The sequence below is a fragment of the Mixophyes fleayi genome, chromosome 3, assembly GCF_038048845.1.
Source record: "Mixophyes fleayi isolate aMixFle1 chromosome 3, aMixFle1.hap1, whole genome shotgun sequence".
NCBI lineage: Eukaryota > Metazoa > Chordata > Amphibia > Anura > Limnodynastidae > Mixophyes > Mixophyes fleayi.
Window position 1 is genome coordinate 160888202 of NC_134404.1, and position 16959 is coordinate 160905160.

The 16959-nt window shown below is 43.2% G+C and overlaps 1 protein-coding gene across 1 annotated transcript in view; it reads right to left on the bottom strand.

Moving 5' to 3' along the window:
• Positions 1-11358: 11358 nt before the first annotated feature.
• The window catches only part of LOC142142519 (uncharacterized), a 31881-nt gene continuing 26280 nt past the window's right edge, over positions 11359-16959 (bottom strand). The window contains exon 5 of the mRNA XM_075200406.1: positions 11359-11543. Coding sequence (XP_075056507.1) covers positions 11359-11543 — 185 coding nt within the window. The remainder of the gene's footprint in view (positions 11544-16959) is intronic.

The window sequence follows — 16959 nt, forward strand, 5'->3', positions numbered from 1 at the left end:
AAAGGAGCAATACTCAGGAAGCAGTAGTAAGTAAAACTGGAAACATGATGAACACGGGAGAGTTGAGGCTGTCTGGTATCCGGCAGTAGTAGCGGAGGCAGCGGAGGGGAGACACGCTGAACACAGGAGAGTAGAGGCGGTCTGGAATCCGGCAGTAGTAGCGAAAGCAGCGGAGGGGAGACACGCTGAACACAGGAGAGTAGAGACTGTCTGGAATCCGGCAGCAGTAGCAGATAGGAATCAGTGGAGAGCTGACACGATGAACACAGGAGAGTTGAGACGGTCTGGAACCCGGCAGTAGTAACGGAGGCAGCGGAGAGCAGACACGCTGAACACAGGAGAGTTGAGGCGGTCTGGAATCCGGCAGAGGTAGCAGATAGGAATCAGCTGAGTGCAGACACGATGAACACAGGAGAGTTGAGACGGTCTGAGATCCGACAGCAGTAGCAGATAGGAATCAGCTAAGTGCATACACGATGAACACAGGAGAGTAGAAGTGGTCTGGAAACCACAATCGTAGAAGACAGGAATCAGCTGGAGCTGAATACACAAGGAAACACAGGAACACCTTCAGAGGCTCATGGGGAATGAGACTCCAAGATCAGGCAACTAGGTAATGATCACAGGTGGTTTAAATAGGGAGGGTTGCCGGATCATCCAATTAATTAAAAGCAACAGGTACTGAAGGTTTCATAAGGGCTGCACATGCGCAGACCCTCAGGATGGCGGACGGCCACGGTTCCTGAACACAGGAGAAATGGCACTCACAGTCCGGTGAGTGACAGTACCCCCCCCTTTTAAAGGTGGGCACAGAACACATGGAACCGGGTTTGTCCGGAAACTTGGAATAAAACTTCTTAAGAAGAGCTGGAGCATTGAGATCTTCTGCTTTAATCCATGAACGCTCTTCAGGACCAAAGCCCTTCCAATGAACGAGGAAACGAAGAACTCCTCGCGAAATTTTTGCATCTAATATATGAGTAATCTCAAAGTCCTCCTCTTGATGAGCTTGAACTGGCCGAGGTGCTGAAGGAGGGACCGAGAAACAGTTGATGATAAGAGGTTTGAGCAAAGACACATGGAAAGGCATTGGAAATACGAAGGTTCTTAGGTAGTAGAAGTTTGAAACAAACTGGATTTATCACTTGAATGATCCTATATGGACCAATAAAACGAGGAGCGAACTTCATAGATGGGACCTTCAAACGAATATTTTTGGTTGATAACCATACACAATCTCCGATTTTAAGTGGTGGAATAGCCCGTCTCTTTTTATCTGCAAAAGACTTATATCTGGCAGATGTCTTCTTTAAACAGGTTTTGACCTGAGACCAAATATTTTTGAAGGTCTGACAAACAGTCTCTACAGCAGGAACTTGGGTGGGAGGGAGGGCAGGAAACTCCGGAAAAGACGGATGGTGACCGTAAACCACAAAGAATGGAGTTTTAGAAGATGATTCATGATACATGTTGTTATGAGCGAATTCAGCCCATGGAAGCAAATCTACCCAGTTGTCTTGGTTGGCTGAAGAGAACATCCTTATAAAAGTCTCAAGATCTTGATTGACCCTTTCGGTTTGTCCGTTTGATTGAGGATGGTAGGAGGATGAGAGTGATAATCGGATACCCAAGGTCTTACAAAGGGCCCGCCAGAATCTGGAAACGAATTGCACTCCTCTATCTGAAACAATCTCGGAAGGACATCCATGAATACGGAAGATCTCTTTGATGAAATAATCAGCCAGAGTAGATGAAGAAGGTAAACCGGTCAAAGGAACGAAATGTGCCATCTTCGAAAATCTATCCACCACTACCCAAATAGTATTGCCTTAGGGTCTCCATAATTGTTCCAAGACACCCCTAAGCCAAAATATTAACCAGGTAGTCCCATTTTTTTAAGCAGTTGGGTCAAAATAACTTAAGTAGCATTTAGGCCCCTTCACCATCACACTGTGCACCTTCATCATACCACTGCGGACCATCACCATATCACACTGCTCCCCTTCACCATCTCACACTCTGTGTCCCATTTCATCAAATCACACTCTGTGTCGCCCTTCATAAATCACTCTCTATGTCCCTCTTCATAAATCACTCTCTGTGTCTCTCTTCATAAATATTTCTGTGTCCCCCTTCATAAATCACTTTGTGTCCCACTTCACTATATCATTCTGTGTCTCTCCATTGCTTTTCCCTCTCTGTTCCTTTACTTACCTTCTTTCCTCACTTTCTTCTGTCTTCCTTCTTGTTGTTCCTCTCTGCTGCTGCTCCTCACTGATACTGTCGGACGTGACATCGCTTGAGCCGCGGCGCACACTTTGGGAACTGCTGGATTAATATGATTCTCTGAATGTCAGAATGCACAAAGCAGTGAACTTGATCTAAGTGTTAAGTTATATTATGCTGCTACTAGTGTTTACAAGTACAAATGAGATCGATGTATGAATGACTACTATCTGTTCCCTGGCAACCGAGGCCGGAAGTGACGTTACGAAGAAAACGCGGAAGTGATGATACGCTTCACAGTGCATTTCAACTGACGAATAAGGGACTTCCTGTTTGACTATATCTGAATTTTATAATTATATGTGATTAACTTCCCTGGTGGGTGTGCTCAAGACACTTGATAATCTCCAAAGATTTTCTACAGATTTTAAGTATTGCCAAATATATCGTATGCAATCTAAATATGATTGGTTAATGCCAGTATTTAAAGGAGTTATTCTACAGGCTCTCCATGCACCTTGACAAAAGACTCCTATGAGTCGAAACATGCTGGAGCAGGAGAGCTGAACATTAACCCTATCAACCTTTGTAGCGAGACACACCCTGCCTGTTTACCATCATTGATGTGGGGAACTTCCAGTGGCTTGGACTTATCCCAGGGCCCATGTGGATATATCTCTGTGCACTGCTATATACCCGCATCCTCTCTGTTAGGAGTGAATATGCTCATTGAATATTTATGTTTTTAACCATTTATGACAATGTGAGTGCATTATATGTGATTTTATATATACTTCATTTATTAAAACGTTATCACGCTAGATACCCCATTTTTTGTTTTATTTTTATGTATGACGTCTGTTGGAGACTATATTTGATGTCATGACTGTGGTATTGAAACAAACAGAAGAAGTTTAAAGATCTGTCTCCAAGGCCTATATTTAAATATCGTCTTATGAGTAGCCTGACACTAAGGGGCAACAAATTGGGGATTACTGCTCATATAATTGGACTTTGTGTGATTTTTTTGTTGTTTCTGTCTGTAATCAGAGTGTACATTATATAATCTTTAGAATACTATACTTATGCCAATTCTCTTTTTTTATGTGAATATGGCTCTTCTGTGGGAGATTTACTGACATCAGACACATAAAAAAATCATCATGCTGAAATATAAGTATTCCCTTTTTTATAGGAGATATTAATCACACTTGAAGGGGTTTCAGATTCTATCCTATATTTTATAGATCTACAGTGAAGTCCATCGAGAGATGTGTCCAAGGTCTAGCTGGAGTGGACAAGGGTAATAACTGACCCGAAGGACGACTCCTGGAGGACTTGCCTCTGGCACATTCTTCACAACAAAGAACATATTTTTTTAACATAGGAGCACAGAGTGGGCCACCAGACCCAGTGTAAGAGAATTTCAGTGGTCTTAGATATTCCCGGATGTCCAGAAAGTTTGTTCTTATGTCATTCAGTGAGTGCCATTCTCTTAAGATGAAATGAAACAAACAACCTCTCTGTATGGGTTTCCGATGGGGCAATTCTTTGGAATTGACAAAGCGTAACCCCAAGGTCTTGGGTCAAACCAGCATGAATTGAGGAAGACAGAATGATGGGCCGAGAATCAAGAGGCAGAGCATGACAGGACATGAAGGTCCGAGAAGTGCATAGGCCTTGAAGTTTTTAGAGCCTGGTCGAAAGGTGATTAAGAATTTGAAACAAATAAAAAAGAGAGAGGCCATCGGGCTTGTCTAGGGTTCAGGTGGACATGGTTTATTAGAAAACTTGGTGTGAAATTTTATCAGCAAAGCAGGTATGTTGATATCAGAAGCGCAGACAAGAGCGCTCTTCGGGCCCAAATACTTTCCAAATCGACTAAATACCTGATTCCTCCTCTGGAGTATTTAAAATCCAGAATCTGGGTAATTTCAAACTCCTCTTCTTGCTGAAGTTGAATGGAAGGGGAGACAGAGGAAGAAGCAGAGAACCAATTAATAATTAGAGGTTTTAACAATGAGACATTGAAGGAATTGGAGATGCGAAGCTTGTTTGGTAACTGTAATTTAAAACAGACTGAATTAATAATTTGTAGAATTTTATAGGGTCCAATGAACCGAGGAGCAAATTTCATGCAAGGTACTTTAAGACGAAAATTCTTGGTGGATAACCAAACTCGATCTCCAATCTTGAAATCGAAAACGGCCCACCTTTTCTTGTCAGCGAAGAACTTGTATTAAGCTGAAGGAAGGTCTAAACTTGGGTCCAGATGGATGAAAATCTGTGCCACAAAGAATTAACTGCCAGACCTAGGAGAATTCTGGGAGAGAAGGATGGAGCCTATATACAACTGAGAATGGGGTGGCAGAAGTGGATTCATGGAAGGCATTGTTGGGGGCAGACTCTGCCCATGGCCGAAGATCCATCCAGTTATCCTGGTTCGCTGAAGATAATATATTCTCAGAACATCTCCAAGTCTTGATTGACTCTCTCAGTTTGTCCGATAGATTAAGGGTGGTACGAAGAGGAAATATTCAAATGAATACCCAGAATTTTACATAATGACCACCAGAACCTGAAGACGAACTGTACTCCTCTGTCCGACACGATCTCAGAGGGACATCCATGAAGTCGGAAGACTTCCTTAAGGAAATGGTTTGCCAAGCCCGGAGAGAAAGAAAGACCAACAAGAGGAATGAAATGAGTGATTTTAGAAAAATCTATCCACAATTACCCATATAGTGTTAAACTTCTTGCTAGGTGGAAGGTAAGTAATGAAGTCCATACTGATATGGGTCCAAGGCTTGAAAGGAATAGGAAGTGAACGAAGTAGCTGTGCAGGAGCTTGGTGGGAGGACTTGAAACAAGCGCATGTATCACAAGCAGCTACAAAGACCTTAACGTCACCTCAGATACTAGGTCACCAATAACCTCGGTAAATAATTTCTAAGGTTTTCCGAACTACGGCATTACCCGAAAAGCAAGAGGAATGGTACCAGGAGATAGTTTTTTTCCAGAGCTGAGAGGGTACAAAGGTTTTACCTGGAAACGGGGTAACTGGAGTTGCAGTGGATAGTTGGATACATTTCAGATCTATAATCGGACGATTCTGAGGATTCTCGGAATCCGAGGTAGGCGTGAAGACTTGGGATAGAGCATCTGCTTTTTTGTTTCTAGAAGCAGGTTTGAAAGTAATAACAAGTTCCAAACGGGAGAAGAACAGTGACTATCGGGCTTGCCGCGGATTCAGACAATGAGTCGAATGACGATAGAGTAAATTCTTATGGTCGGTAAAGATAGTAATGGGATGACGGGCTCCTTCCAGAAGATATTGCCATTCCTCCAAAGCCGCTTTCATGGCTAATAGCTCCTTGGGCCTGATTCATTAAGGATCTTAAATGAAGAGGTATCTTATTTCAGTCTCCTGGACAAAACCAATGCAAGGGGTGCAAGCTAGTTTTCTGTTTTGCACATAAGATAAATACTGACTGTTTTTTCATGTAGCACACAAATATCAACTTTAAATTTCAGTGTACAAATAAGCTATCAAGTATTTGTGTGCTACATGAAAAAAGCACTTCTCCAACTTGTAGAACAGCTGATTCCTCCGCAGTCTACAAAGCACTTCTCCCACTTGTTGTCGATGTGAAAAAATATCCTGTGAAAAACTAAAAAGTCATCCAGATAGACGACAACGTACACATAGAGAAGGTCTCGTGAGATCTCATTCACTAAACTTTGGAAGACGGCCGGGGTGTTACACAAGCCAAAACTCATTACAAGATATTCACAATTTCCGTTCCGCGTGTTAAAATCTTTCTTACATTCATCGTCTGCCCTGAGCCTAATAAGATTATAGGCCTCACAGAGATCCAGCTTAGTGAAGATTGGGGCTCCTCTGATGCGATCGAAAAGTTCTGTAATTAACGGAATGGGGTAACAGTTCTTAATTTTTATGGCATTGAGACATCGGTACTCAATACAGGGTCGCAATGTCCCTTTTGTTTTACAAAGAAAAATCCCACTCCGGCAGGAGATGTAGAAGGTCTAATAAAACCACGCTGGAGATTTTCCTTAACATAGTTAGACATAGCCTAGGTCTCGGGCAAGGAGAGTGGATAAATCTGACCTCTAGGAGGTATTTTGCCAGGCTGTAGGTCTATGGGACATGCCCAAGGTCGTTGAGGTGGGAGGTGTTCCGAGCGAGGCTTGCTGAACACATTAGTGAAAGATGAATACTGAGCAGGAAGACCAGCTGGACAGGATTTTTAGGATGTACAAGCAAATTTAACAGGGCGAACATGGTTAAGGCATTTCTGGAGACAAGTTGGACCCCAAGAGAGAATTTGAGGTGTGCACCAGTCCACTTTTGGGGAATGGAGCTCAAGCCAGGGTAGGCCTAGGATGAGAGGGCTGGTAGACGATGATAAAATTAAAAGGAAATCAGCTCCTGATGCAAATCACCTACTTGTAAGGTGAGGGGCTTGGTGCGTTCCGTGATGTTCCATTAGCGATTTGAGATACATCTATTGCAGTGATGATGACGAAGTTCTCCAGAGGAATAACTGGTATGGACCACTGTAAAACTAGGGAACGAGAGATAAAATTCCAGGCTGCCCCAGAATCCAACAGAGCTCGGGATGTGACAGGCTCTGCAGAACCAAGTAAGGTGACAAGAAAGGAGCAAGTTCTTGAATCTGAATAAATTGGAGAGGATTCGAAAGACCCCAGCCTGACAATCCCCAGAACAGGTTAGGTCTTGGCGTTTCCCGTTTTCTTAGGACAGGAATTAAGCATATGTCCAGGATCGGCACAGTAAGTACATCATTTGTTTTTCAATCTTCAATCTCGTTCCTCAGGAATTAAGCGACATCAGCCCAACTCCATGAGTTCTACCAAAGGAACAGGAAGTTGAAATCGAGGTGCCGGTTTGACAGGCGTGCGATGAGTGAGCTCCTTTTCTGAAGATCTGTCCCGAAACCTCAAGTCATCATGATTAAACAAAGAAATTAATGCATCCAAGGTAGAGGGTAACTCTTGGGAGGCCAAAACATCTTTGATTCTGTCGGATAGCCCTTGTCAGAAAGCGGCCACTAAGGCATTATTGTTCCACTGAAGTTCCGAAAATAATGTGCGGAACTGAATGATGTACTGCGCCACTGAACGAAACCCCTGTCAAAGTCGGAGGATGCTGGAGGCAGCAGAAGTGACCCGGCCAGGCTCATGAAATATTCTCCAGAATGCGACAATGAAGGCTAAACTGTCGCTAAGAAGCGGATCATCTCTTTCCCAAAAGGTAGAGGCCCACGCCAGAACCTGCCTGGAGAGCAAAGATATTATATTTGCCACTTTGGAGCGGCGTGTAGGAAAATTTTGAGGCTGGAGCTCAAACTGAGTAGAGAACTGATTAAGGAAGCCCCAACAGGATTTCAGGTCTCCATCGAATTTGGAGGGAGAGGACAAATGTAAGGTAGAGGTGGAAGAAGCAACGGTGAGTTCGGGTAATGAGGGCTCTACTGGGGGATCCTGAGCAGGAGGTGGTGCTGCCACCTGCAAGGAATCCACATGGGTGACCAAGGCTTAAAAACACTGTAACAATTGATGCTAGATGGCATCCTGCTGTTCCACTCTATTGACTAGATGTTGGAGTAAGTATTTTGCCGAAGGATCCCCGGCGGGATCCGACAAAGCCTTTTCTTACTGTCACGATGCCTAGGATTCTCGGATACTGATCTGCCAAGTTTGAGGCTACTCTTACCAGAGGCGCGAAGTCTAACGTAGCGGCTGGTCTTCTCCAGAGACCCTCGCAAGAAGGTGTGGGTTTAGCTGGTTTCACTACGCAGGTCAAAGCACTCTTGGGAGTACTTGGCGAGATTAACAGGGCACAGGCAAATGTAGAACAGGACCAGGCTCAAGAAGACAGGATCTGCGGATGGCAGAAGAGAAATCACTCGGACAGTCCGCGGGCTGCAGCGCTTCACTAATGAAATAGTGGAAAGGAGAGCGATGGTTTACGGGCTGCAGAGTATTACCACTAGAATGGCGAGATGAGAACAATGGTCTGCTCCTGTAGAATATTACCACTGGATGTCACAAGCCGCGGCGGTACGCCGCAATCTGGCGTGAACTGGCAGCCAGGCGCGTGCTCTAGTTTATATGCTCTGTTATTATCCTTGTGACATAGATGTAGGAGAGTGTAGGGACATCCTCCAACTCCAGGGGGAGCTCTCATATGATTTAAACTGGTTCATTTATATTTTTATACATGCTTCCTGGTTTATGTTATTACCTATGCCAGTTCTAGCTAGTAATTAATTAGCAGCCTCCTGAGGCTGATTGTCAGCCCTGTTCTCCTCTGTCCTTATTGGCTCTTAGTACTATTTAAGGCAGTGAGGTCTAAGCCTCACTGCCGGTTATAGCGTCCTGTTCCAGTACTGCTGCCTGCTATTGTTCCTGTGTTTGGTGTTGAAACCTGAGATTGATTACCCGTGTTTGACCTTTGCCTATACCCGGATTCTGAACCTCTGCTAGTGACCCCGACCTATTGCCTGTCCCTGGATCCTGAACCTGTGCATGTGACTTTGACCCTTTTGCCTGTACCTGACATACTCTCTAGTGCTCTGTCCAGTCCGCTAATCTCTGGCCTACCTCCACACCATGTGCTACCTCCTGTACCTGTGCACTGCCGTGTTAGCATAAACTCATACTACTCTGAGCATAAGACCTGGGGGCATCCGAGTACCTGTGAGCGAAACCAGTCTCTACGGGAAAGGCGGCTGCTAAAGGTGAAGACCTCTTCTACCTGTTCTATGAGTTTATGCCGCACTGGTGGCCATAACACTGGAATGGTGAGATGAAAGCGATGGTTTGTGCGCTGCAGAGTATTACCACTGGAATGGTGGGGATGAGAGCGATGGTCTGCGGGCTACAGAGTATTACCACTGGGATGGTGGAGATGAGAGATACACAACCTACTTCGGGCAGGTAGTAGACCTTAAGAACAGGCACTGAGTAGATGGAGGAGGTGCCTTAAATAGTAGGAGAGCTAATTGAGAACCAATAGGAAGTTAGACAAAGTTTTCAAGAGAAATCGGGTCTGCAATGAAGATGGCGCCTGGCCGGAGCGGAGAGAGAATAACGGTGGTCAGGTAAGTGAGCCGGGTCTTGGGTTTAGTGAGACCGAAGACTCGGCATATGACAGTCCTTCTAAGAAAGAATAGCACCAGCCCGCACGTCTAAGGCATCCACTTCAAAAATGAACGGGAGTTCCAGGTTTGGATGTCTGAGGACTGGAGCAGATGTAACAGCATCCTTGAGGGCTAAAAAGGATGCCGAGGCTGCTGGCAACCAATTAGCTGTATCAGCACCTTTTCGAGTAAGAGCAGTAATAGGCGTCACTAGTACTGAAAATGAGCGGATGAACCTCCGATAATAATTAGCGGAGCCAAGGAATCTCTGAATGGTTTCAAGTTAGTGGGAAGCACCCAGTCCTGCACTGTCCGGACCTTGACAGGATCCATTGAGAACCGGCTGGAGGAGATGGCATAACCCAAGAAACTTACGTGAGTGACCTCAAATTCACATTTTTCGAGCTTAGCATAAAAATGGTGCTGGCGGAGTTTAAGGAGTACCTCATGGACATGATGACGGTGCTGAACCAAGGACTGTGAATAGATTAGAATATCGTCCAGGTAGACCAAAACAAATTTACCTAAGAATTCCCACAGGACATCATTAATTAAATCCTGGAACACTGCCGAAGCGTTACAGAGGTCGAAAGGCATAACCCTATATTTATAATGCCCTGAGTGGGTATTAAATGCTGTTTTCCACTTATATCCTTCTCCAATCCGGATCAGGTTGTAGGCGCCCTAAAGGTCAATCTTAGAGAAGATAGTAGCTGATTTCAGTTGATCAAAGAGTGCAGAGATGAGAGAAAGCGGGTAAAGTGTTTTTGACCGTTATTTTGCTCAAACTGCGAAAGACAATGCAAGGCCTCAAGCTGCCATCTTTTCTAGTTACAAAGAAACACCTGTCTCCTACCGGAGACTTAGACGGTCGAATCACCCCCTTTCCGAAGATTCTCCTCTACATACTGCTCCATCGCTTGGGTTTCAGGAATGGATAAGGCATATAAACATCCTTTAAGTAATTTATTCCCGGGGATAAGGTTGATTGCGCAGTCATATTCTCAATGAGAAGGAAGAGAGTCCGCTTTTCTTTTAGAAAATACATCACGAAAATCTTGATATGGAGCAGAAACAGGATCTAGAATAAGCTGAAGGACTCGAAGAGGCAAAGTCAAGCAGGTGGATGAACACTCCGGACTCCAACAAATGATCTTACCTTTCTTCCAATCGATGTGAGGATTATGGCCTTGAAGCTAAGAATCAAAGGAGCGGAAGGACACGAGATCAAGTAAAAAGAGAGATCCTCAGAGTGAAGGATACCCACAGATACAGTACAAGTGGAGTCTTAGCAAAAATCCTGCCCCCAATTGTAGGGTTACCGTCCAATCCTGTTATGCTACAATGCATAAAATCACAGCTAAGGAGCCTTGAATATGGTGAAACACACAATATTTATTGCAGATGTTTCCAAAAAATGCAGTATAAACCGGATGGTGTAGATATAGAACAGGGATTGCAGGGAGATGCAGAAAGCAAATAACAGGAACACATCTGATGCAGGTGAACAGGTAGAAATCCCAGGGAACAGGTGAACCAGGAGCACAAGGAACAGACTTGTTAGGGCAAGCACGGAGTAGGTGGCCCTTGTTGCCACAATACATGCAAAGACCCAGGGAGCGTCGCCTGGAGCATTCTTCCAAATAGAGGCAATAGGCACCTAACTGCATAGGCTCAGGAATGTCCAATGATGTAGCATAAGTTGGCGGAGAGCCGGAAGAGGCAGATGTTCTTCTTTCCGTGATCCTTCGATCAATATTGATTACCAACTGCATCATATTCTCCGAGGTAGTTGGTATCTGATATTGCACCAAGGAGCCTTTGATTTGTTCGGAGAGCCCAAGACGGAATTGACTCCAAAGCGCTGGGTCATTCAACTCACTATCAGTGGACCATCGCATAAACTACGCACAATACTCTACAGCGGTGCGTCAGCCTTGCTTCACGGCCCCGAGATGAGACTCGGCCGAGGCCACACGATCAGAATCATCATAGAGTAGACCCAGGGCATTAAAAAGGCATCAACAGACTGTAAGGAAGGACTCACGGGAGCAAGATTGAAGGCCCAGTACTGAGGGTCACCTTGGAGAAGCGTGATTATGATAACAACCCTTTGTTGCTCTGAACCTGAAGAACGGGGTCTTAAATGAAAATTAAGCTTACAACTCTCTTTAAAGTTGTGGAATAAAGCTCTATCCCCAGAGAATCGATCCGGCAGATTCAATTTGGATTCTGCAACCGGAGAGGAATGCTGAGCTTGCAAAGTTCTGGAGGCTTCGTCCTGAGCAGACAATTGGTACGATATGCCTTGGACCATCTGAGACAAGGTATGGATCTGAGCCACCAGAACCTGAGCTGGAGAAGGGTTCGTTGTGCTGTCATCCATGAAGTGAATCTCTTCAAAATCTTCACTGGCCGGTTATAACGTTAGGACCACGGCTAGTAGATGAGCCTTTAGAACCAAGCTATTAGAGGTCTTCACCTTTAGCAGCCGCCTTTCCCATAGAAGTGATGTTGTTCTGAGGTACACAGATGCCCCAGAACGTAGGCTCTAGGGTAGTAAAGGCTTATTAGTATTACCGCGGTATGGGATGGAGGTAATCGAAATACTGGAGGTTGGTACCAGGGACAGGCCAGGGTCGTGGGTCAGAAGCAAGCAAGGAAGGTCATGAAACAGGCCAGAGGTCAGTGCAGGCAGCAAACAGAGGAATCCAGGAAACAGGCAAAGGTCAAAGGCACACACGTGTATTTGCAGAGTCCTATAAATAAGCCAAGGGTCACAATGGGATAACAATCTAAGGACAGAAAACGTATCCAACAGCAGGTCAGCAATCTGTGCAGCACACTAACGCTATAATCGGCAGCAAGGCTAAGCCCTCGGTGCCTTAAATACTATGATGGGCCAATCAGGAAGGAGAAGGCACAGGGCTGAAAAACATAGTATCAGTGTGTGCAGTTGCTATGAGCCTGAAGCTTGGTAGCGCTCGTCTCCCTTGTCATTCTCCCACATGTATAGTTTTTAAAGTGAAACTATTTTGGCGGCACCTATTAAATATCGTTTGTGTAATGGAATTGCTGCATCTGGAACTGCTGTGTTTGGCTGCGTACATTTGTTGCTCTAATCAAGTAAGCTTTTAGGGACCCAGTTCAGAAGCTCCTAATTTAAGCAGCCATCTTCCTTTGTAATGAGCAATTTTAAATATAGTATTGTATATAGTTTTATCGGCTCTTAACAGAATGATTTTGCTATAAGCATACAATAATCTTCTGAAAGAACAGCTAATAAAGAAATTAATAACAACCTAATAGTGAAAAAAATGGATAGAGAAAGAATACTGCAATATAAGTAATAATATGAGACACCTCGACAGAACTAATAAAAGAAAAATGTTGTCCGGCGCTCAGAAACAAACAAAATTTTAAAATCACTTTGTCAGCATAAACATAAAGGAGAATTTTGGGCACAATACAGCTATATATATATAGCTATATTGGGGCTGCCAATTATCTCCTACCCTCTTCACTTTAGCCTGGCCTGGCCCCTGGCCTGTTTGATCCATTTTCATGAATAACCTCTGCCGGGTGCTGTGTTCAGTCACTTCTGAGGATTAACATATTTAAATTTTTAGGTATCTGGATCACAGCCCATGCATCTGATTATGTTGCTTTAAATATTGACCCAATAAAGAAATATTTAAAGACCAAAAGCCACACATGGCGTAACCCTCCTCACACAGTCACAAGAAGGATTAACCTAATGGTGATCCAACTGAAATATTTATATCCCTTCCAGCACTCCCCGGTGTAACTACCGTTGAAGGTTTTCCAAAATGTTAATAAACATCTCATCTCCCTTGTCTGGTGTGGTAAGAAAGGTAGGGTGCACTTTAATACAGTATGTAGATCCAAAAATTCAGGAGGACTGGCCCTGCCCAATCTAAGAATTTATTACCTTGCTTCTCAGCTTAAACATTTAGTCTCCTGGTTGGGCGCTACCCAGGACATCACTCTAGGACACTTTTTGGGTGAGCAGACAGACCCCTCCCTTGGAGCTTTGCGGGTTTTGTTATCTAAGCACAGACCTAGTGAGGTGGCCCCTGTAATACGACAGGCATCAATGATTTGGGCAACAGCTCATGCTCTCATGGGAGGTGAAGGGCTGGACCCGGACACTCCCTTGTGGTCCAATGCTGGTTTCTGGCAGAGGTGGAAGGTTCAGTGCTGTGGAGAAGGGTGGGAGTTCACACCATTGGTCAAATATATATAGGCAATCAGTTAGCCACATATTAACAATTGAAAACAGCCTTCCCATTACCCGGTTCTTCCAGTATCTACAGCTCGGACATGCCCTGAGTGCCCAGTTTCCTGGGGGTTTGCTTCAGATCTCAGATTCTCTGGTTAAAAATGTATTACGATCTGTGGGGTCGTGTAAGACTATATCTGTGCTCTATGCCTTATTGTTGCCAGCAGGTCCATTTTTACATGGTACAAAGAGTATACTTAACACTGGCTAGGCTGCACGCAATGGGATGGCGCACCTCTGCAGGGTGCCCCTGTGGTAACCCTGGGGCACTTTTTGGCATCTTCTTTGATCATACCCAGCTGTCCAATCTTTCTGGGCCAAAATAAGGGCCTGTATCTGTTCAACACCACACTAGAAGAAAATCTGAGTAACCCACTCTTTAAATACATATTTATCTTGGCCTCTCTAACGTAATTATAGCTAGGAGGTGGATGGCGGTTGAGCCACCTAGTGTGCCTCATTGGATCAAGCTAGTTACTGAAGTCTGGAGGCATGAGCGGTTCATGTATGAAAGTAGGAAAGCCATGCATAAATACCACAAGGTATGGCACCACTGGTATGAATCAAGTTATGTTATTCACCCTCATCAGGATGATATGGTGGGTTTATGGATTCGCCGGGTTGGTTAGTTGGTAGTTAGTTGTCAACCCTGCATGGCTTCAATGAGTCTGAACTGGAGTGTATTTTCTCTTATCATATATTAGAGTTGGAGAAAATCTGATGGACTTATGGTACTTATCCTGTCAATGCATTACTGATTAAAAGTGTTATTATGATGTTCTCGTTCTAAAGGTTCACAAGATACCACTGTACAATGTTTATAGAGACTTAGGCAGGGATCGGGCTTAGTTAGATGGGATGTTATTTGTGTGTTGTAACTCAAAATCTTAATAAAAATACTTTATTTAAAAATAATATGAGAGACACATGCAGACATGGGGATTTATTGTCCCAATGTTTACAGTATTTTAAAATAGCTTTTCGTGGGTCTCATTTCATATGGAATATGACATGAGTAAAAAGTTAGAAATCGCAAAACAAGCCTTTAGGTAGTAGGAGCATAGTTATGCACCCAAGGAATTTCACCCCATCACCTCCCCCTCATAATAATGTCATTTCATCATGAATTTTGTAATAATCATTGATTTGTAGTGGCTGTTTATGTCCATGGTGTATCTTGTAGCATCTATGTATGTCCATGGTGCATGTTGTAACATTTGTGCATGTCCATGGTGCATGTTATAACATCTGTGCATGTCCACAGAGCATGTTGCATCATATGTGTATGTCCATGGTACATGTTGTAGAGTCTGTGTACTGTTTGCTGATGGTAAACTGAATGGGAAGTATTTATAAAGAACATTGTTACAGTTTATTAATCTGTCAACTATTTCAGCACAAAAATATATGACTGTCTATGCTTAAGAAGTTACAAAGCACTAAATATTCTGCTACTGATTCATCTCCCTATGCAAGCAAGCATCTGACCTGTCTTACTCATTGCTTTGTTGCATTGCTTACCTGCTTTTAAGCACCTGAAATAGTGACTCCTAGATCTCTTTCCCCCTCAGTAGCTTCCATTAGAGTGCCATTAACACTATATTTAACCTTTAGGTTTTTGATACCCAAGTGCATGATTTTGCATTTTTTGGCATTAAACTGTAGTTGCCACACTCTTGACCATACCTCTAGTCTACCTAGATCACCAATCATTTCTTGTACCCCTCCAGGTGTGTCTACTCTGTTGCATATCTTTGTGTCACTGCAAAAAGCCATACTTTCCCTTCAGTACCATTTGGAAGGCCACAAATAATGATATTAAAAAGCACTGGTCTAAATACAGATCCCGGGGTACTTCACTGGTAACCTTTCCCTACATTAAATGCACTCCATATTCCTTGGTTTGTTTCTTCAGGCTGCTATCAATAATTTATCATTCTGCAGAATCATGTAATTACCATAGCCACATGACACATGATGTAGTGAGCAGATAGGCAGGGGACACCCACTCCTCCTCCTTCATCTACCATGACCTGACATGCTGAGAGCTGCAAGTCTGTGTGTCTGTAACTGGCACCCTTACTGGACTCCCATCCAGAGAGATTTTGTAAAAGTAGCCAATGATTTGAAGAACAGCTAAGGTTAATGCTTAAAACATGCTTAACATGCCATTTAATAGTTACTTATTTGTGACATATTTTAACGTTCAATTAAGTTGAATATTTTAAGTGTGTTGGGCCAATGTTGGCCAAGACACATACATCCGACATCTTATTGATTCTTCTTCAACTTTAAGCAATAACCAGCACTTCTCTGTTTCTCTTTCCTTATTCTTCAGCATATAATTGCATTACACCTCTGTTTCTCCCAATATAAATGAATCAGTAGCTATAGTCTGTAAGCTTGAAGGCAATCATTTCTATTAACAATGTTACTTCAACACCAATTACTAGTGTTCAGTCCATCTTTTAAAGGACTGCCTGGAGGAACACTAAATAATCACTACTCCATTACAATAGAACAGATGATTACTACATTGCTACTGTATAAAGTCCACAATAGGAATGAAAGAAAAAAAAATAAAAGAGAATTTATATTAAGAACAATCATTTTGGTGTGAATTCTATAAAAAAAAATGGATTATCACTCACAGGGCTATTCTTTCTTTAGATTTTCCATATGATAAACTTTTTTAATACACATTAAAAATTCAAATTCATTTTATAAATTTTTAACATATGAGTATGAACATTACCAATGCTTGTGTTCTAAAATGTTATGCGCGTGTTGTATAGTTCCTACACACTTGCATACATTGTGATTGTGTGCCTTAAAAGCCTTGTTTATGTCGTCTACTATGTACCATACAAATGTAATGGGTTTTCGTAATTTTTTAATAACTTTATGAAATTGTCAGGCTTCTTAAATTTCATGTCATGCATATTTGTATGTATTTTTGGACAATTTTACAGAAACTTAGTAATCGGCATTAATAGATTCATGCTCGCTGTATGTCTAAAATGTATAATGCACAATGAAACTACAAAATCTGCAAGGCATTAGGTATTTTGTTCCCTCCATCTTCCTTACACATACCCAGGCATGGGCACTATGGAAGCCTGTTTATGGAGAATGACAGGTGTCGTTCCCTCCAAAACCAGTGTCTAGTACACTTTCGCCAGCTCGAGGAGCATGTCTTCAGGCCATGTGTTAGCCTTTTTGAGATGTCTGCTGCTGAGG